We start from the raw sequence: 5,310 nt of genomic DNA on the forward strand, positions 1-5,310 counted from the left end.
ACTTTCATCCTGCCGTCACAGGTAATTTCAACAGAAAACAAAACAGTGGTGAAAGATATTCTTATTGCTTATTGTGGCTGTTGACTCATGGCGGGACACTAAAACAATAAATCAACGCCTCTTCTATTTACACCCAGACACCAAATGACTGGTGTGATCTAAACTATATGTGCAGGTACTGAAGAAACTGTACACACACACACACACACACACACACACACACACACACACACACACACACACACACATTCCACAACAATTTCCTCACAGGGGTGGAAAGAAACCGAACCCTGGTCCTTAAAGGAAAACAAATGGTGGTTCTGCCAAGCCCATGGCTGAACAGTGAAAGAAAACTCCCTCCCTCCCTCTCCGCCCTCCCTCTCCGCCTCCCTCCTCCAAGCCAGGACCGCCCCAGATGCAGGACTATATCAAGAGCCTGCCTCCCTCCATCAAACCCCACAGTCCTGCCACAGTCCACCGCTGTGTAACGGTCCTCTCTTCTCGTCTTCTCTCCTGACCAGCAGACAGTCGGCCATCATGTCTTTCCAGACCATGAGACAGACGCGCACCAGCTACACCTCAAGTGCCGCTCCCCGCAAGGCTCTCAGCATGTCGGGATACAGCCTGGGCGGACCCCGCATCTCCGCCACCAGCGTGCGCAACGTCTCCTCCGGATACGGAGGAGGCCTGGGAATGGGGGGCGGCATGGGCTTCGGGGGCGGCATGGGGGCCGGCTTCGACCTGTCCAGCGCCCTGGACCAAAGCAGCGTGACCCTGAACGAGAAGGCCACCATGCAGAACCTGAACGACCGTCTGGCCTCCTACCTGGAGAAGGTCCGCTCCCTGGAGGCGGCCAACGCCAAGCTGGAGCTGCAGATCAGAGAGTACTACGAGAAGAAGGGCCCTGCGGCCGAGCGGGACTACAGCAACTACTGGGCCATCATCAACGACCTCAAGGACAAGGTAGAGTGTCTGCCGGCCGCTGCAGGGTAAACCCCAGAAAACTCAAATATTTGCAGAGCCGTTAATGATTACTAAGGGAGGGCCAAAAAAAGTTAAAGATAAGAGGCTTGAGAGAGACGGCATCACCTGCTATTCTACTGAGTGTTTGAGCTTTTGTGGTCAATTACAAATAATATTGTCTCAGGGATGTTATGACTCGTTTTCTCATTAAATGAAGCTACAGGACTTCAAAGAATAAAGTTTAAACAGATGAAAACCTTCCTGTGACTGCACCATGACATAACCAAACCAAACTCTCGTTGCTTTCTTCAGATCCACGCTGCCACAATTGGCAACGCCAACATCCTCCTCCAGATTGACAACTCCAAACTGGCAGCTGATGACTTCAAGACCAAGTAAGCACAAAGTGACACACGTCTGTGAACTGTCACCCCGCTGAGATCAAACAGGAAGCGTGAAGGGTGACAGCTGTCTCACGGCGGTGCTTCCTGCTCTCCCGACTAATTAGATTTGAGCACGAGCTGATGATGCGCCAGTCGGTCGAGGCCGACATCGCCAACCTCCGCCGCCTGCTCGACCAGACCACCCTGACCAAGGCTGACCTGGAGATGCAGATTGAAGGTCTGCAGGACGAGCTGGCCTACCTCAAGAAGAATCACGCAGAGGTAACGAGGCGCATCCGCAACCGTTTTTGCATGTGCAGCAAATCTTGTCTTCATTACGCCTGCAGACCTGCTTAAAACTCTAACACATGTTGCCATTCCTACTGTTCCTGCTGCGGTTTTTCAGGAGCTGGCAGCACTGCGCTCTCAGCTTACCGGCACCGTCAACGTAGAAGTGGACGCCGCACCACAGCAAGACCTGAACAGAGTCCTGGAGGAGATCCGCGCCCAGTATGAAGCCATCACTGACAAGCACCGCCGCGAACAGGAGAGCTGGTTTAATGAGAAGGTGCAAACATTTTCATCATATCCCCAAAGCTGCAAATGACTGGGTCGACTCCCACGGCGGTGCAGCCCATAATTTAACAGGATCTCCTGTGAAAGTAAGACGAGTTACCATCCTCCATCCTAACTCTGTGTATTTCTCTCCAGTCGGCAACTCTGTCCAAGGAAGTGGCTATCAGCACAGAGACAATCCAGACGTCCAAGACAGAGATCAACGACCTGCGGCGAACACTTCAGGGGCTGGAGATTGAGCTGCAGTCTCAGCTCAGCATGGTGAGATGGAGGGAAAAAAAACTAAACAAAACATGAAACCTAAAACCATCTGTTCACATCTCACTGATCTTGCCTTATATGAGCAAAATTCCCGGATCTCTGTCTTGTCAGGGAGAAACAGACGGTGATGGAGGGTAAAAGTAGAGGGGAGGGTAAGGGAGGGAGGCCTTATTGAAAAAATGAAGGGAGGAAGAGAGATATTTCAGCATTGGGGGTGGGCGGTGGGGGGTGGGGGCAGAAAGGGAGGGAGGGAGGGCTCCTGCTCAGGGAAACATTTCACAGACATCTGTTCAAATTCTGAAAGGCATAAAAGCAGTTGAAGAAAGCTGCAGGAATGTTGAACTTTGCAGCCCAAATGTTGTGCTCCCATGGATTATCTGCACCCAGCTGCAGCGCTCACTCAACACTCACTTCAGCAGGCACACACACACTGCTGCTGCAGAAGGAGAGGAAAACGGACACATGCATTCAAAACCCTTTCCTCCAGCATTCATCCCTGCACAAAACGAGCCAAGCTGCAAACACATCCTTTAGTCTCCAACATATTGTATCCGAGGTGTGGCTTTTGGCTCCAGACTAAAGCATACATGAGTCACTGCAGTTAACGAGTGCCACAGATTTGTCAGTGAGCATCATTTCACCTACTTCTCCTTGCAGAAAGGGGCTCTGGAGAACACGTTAGCAGAGACAGAGGCTCGCTACAGCGCCATGCTCGCCGGCTACCAGAACACGATCAACATGCTGGAATCAGAGCTGGCCAACGTGCGCGCCAGCATCGAGCAGCAGGGCCAGGACTACAGGATGCTGCTGGACATCAAGACCAGGCTGGAGCAGGAGATCTCAACCTACAGGAAGCTGCTGGAGACCGAGGAGTCCAGGTAGGCGCACGCGTGTGGACGTATGAGCGAAGCTAAACTTTAACAAAGGCATTTGTCCTTTTTCACTCACCGAGTGTTCTTTTCTCTCCCATTTCTCTTGTTTCAGGCCGATTGGCGGAGGTAAGTGACGTCTGGCTTCACTTGACACCAGATAATAAGCAGCAGGAAGTCTTTCAAATGACTGACACCGTGCACTCAATGCTTACTGTCCTTCTCTTTTACAGGCGGCTCAACAACTACAGTCACAACCACCACTGTGCGCAGCTCCAGCTAAGAAGGAGGCACAACTGGCAGGACACACTGTCCTCAGACACACACACCCACATCACACACACACACACACACACACACACACACAGACATGTTCCTAATAAAAGCTGTTACACGATACGAATGGAGCTGTACTGAAATGACCTGAAATGTGCAGAAAACCCGTGTGAAGGTTTACAGAAGACCATGAAGAAGTTCCTGATGTAGTCTTACGTGTGTGTTTTTGATGTGTGTGTTTGTGCCCTGTCTGAGAAATAAATCTGCTGGTGACTATAAAAGTTGGCGTTGCGTTATGATGTGCCTTTGGTGGTATTTCACCTTGAAAACAAACTGAGTGGACATGTTTTTCCATGACACGGCTCTGTTTCGGCCATCACCATGGAAACTGCATTACATTGTGGGAGGTGGGATATGCGGTTGAGGAAATGTATGTTACATAACGGGGCTGTTGTCAGGAAAGGCTGAACAATGGTGAACTGCTCCAGTGAGGAAAGTGCTGGGACAGAGCGGGGAGCGTTTGACTTCAAGCTTTCAAAAAACTCAAACAGAGCGAGGAGACGGAAAAGTGCAAGTTATGTGGCCGAATAAACCGAATGACCCCAGAGTTTGTCCAAAGAGGTTTTTTTCAAACATGACACACCCAAATGGTTGACCAATCTTTGCCCTGGAGGTTTTTTTTTTTTTTTTAACAGCGGTATATGAAGTCTGTGTGTCACTGCAGTCACCTAGGAACAGGAACACACCCGACGCCGGACACAAACAGTGCGAAGGCAAACAGTGACAGAACAAAGAGGATCATTATGGGAACAGGTGTTATCAGCTCTGCTCTCTCTTATGAAAGATTGTTATCTAGCTGCCTGTTTAATAAGGAAATACCCACTTCATTTTCATGTGGTCCGAGTTTGAGTGTGTTTAACCCTTTACAAGGCCCTGGGACTTTAGCACTCTAACTATAAGGGGAATGTTAAGGACATTATACATTTCAAGACTTCAGTAGAAACATACACCATTATGTGCTTTTTTTTTATAATGACATCCCCTAAGCAGCAAAAAGGACCAGAATCGCAAACTTTTCACACTCTATAATTAAAAAGAAATGTCCTATTGATTTTAATGGTCCTTAAAGAGTGCCTCTTCATTATAGAGCAGCACTGGCCTTCAATGCAATGTTATTTTCATCAGGAAATGAATTAAAAACATCACAAGCAGTGGTTTTCTGTGCAGATGTTCAAGCAAATTGTTTAATTTAATCATATTCTGAGCATGTAAACACCGATCAGCTGCACTGACACATAATTTGATAAAGCAAAGGAGAAAAACACTGTGGCCTTTTCAGAAGAAATACTGCCTTTCTCTTGTGTTGATACATTTCGTATTAATTGTGTTTTTTGGAAGAGGCACGAGTTACCAAACATTTGCCTGATAAAGGGTCCACAAGCAGGAGGATGAATCCTCCGCACTGAGTTCAGGTCAACAGTCGCAGCCTCTGAAATCACAGTGAAATCCTGCAAAGTTGGTCTGAGAGAACAGAATGAATATATCACTGAGCTCCATCTATCGATCCACTTCTTAATGCCTCTTGATCCTGTGCGGGGTTGTAAGGCGCTGGAGCCAATCCCAGGTTACTATGGAGGTCGACAGGACACACCTGGACAGGTCTCCAGCCCATCACGGGACAAACAACCACATTCACATCGAGGTCAACTCAGGGTCACCGACTCCTCGCATGCAGATTCCTTTGTACTGTTGGAGGAAACTGGGGGAAATGTGCACACATAAGGAGAACATACAAACTCCACACAGAAGAGAGCCCGGCCAGTATTTGACCTCTGACCTTCTAGCTGTGAGGTGAGCACGCTAATCATTCCACCATCTCTTATACAGCTTTACTGTCCTAAAATGACTTTGTTTAGAATTTGAGTCCAGAAACAAAGTTCTGTGTGAGTTTACTTTTAATTAGACTTAACTGAGTTACAGTA

The 5,310-nt window shown here is 48.5% G+C and overlaps 1 protein-coding gene across 1 annotated transcript; it reads left to right on the forward strand.

Moving 5' to 3' along the window:
* Nucleotides 1-440: 440 nt before the first annotated feature.
* LOC115389527 (keratin, type I cytoskeletal 13-like) lies at nucleotides 441-3,609 on the forward strand. Its single transcript, XM_030092925.1, has 8 exons — nucleotides 441-963; nucleotides 1,276-1,358; nucleotides 1,472-1,628; nucleotides 1,753-1,914; nucleotides 2,058-2,183; nucleotides 2,841-3,061; nucleotides 3,168-3,181; nucleotides 3,286-3,609. The coding sequence occupies exons 1-8, from the start codon at nucleotides 538-540 to the stop codon at nucleotides 3,333-3,335; spliced, it is 1,239 nt and encodes a 412-aa protein (XP_029948785.1). The 5' UTR covers nucleotides 441-537; the 3' UTR covers nucleotides 3,336-3,609.
* The last annotated feature ends 1,701 nt before the right edge of the window (nucleotides 3,610-5,310 follow it).

The sequence above is a fragment of the Salarias fasciatus genome, chromosome 6, assembly GCF_902148845.1.
Source record: "Salarias fasciatus chromosome 6, fSalaFa1.1, whole genome shotgun sequence".
Taxonomy (NCBI): Eukaryota; Metazoa; Chordata; class Actinopteri; order Blenniiformes; family Blenniidae; genus Salarias; species Salarias fasciatus.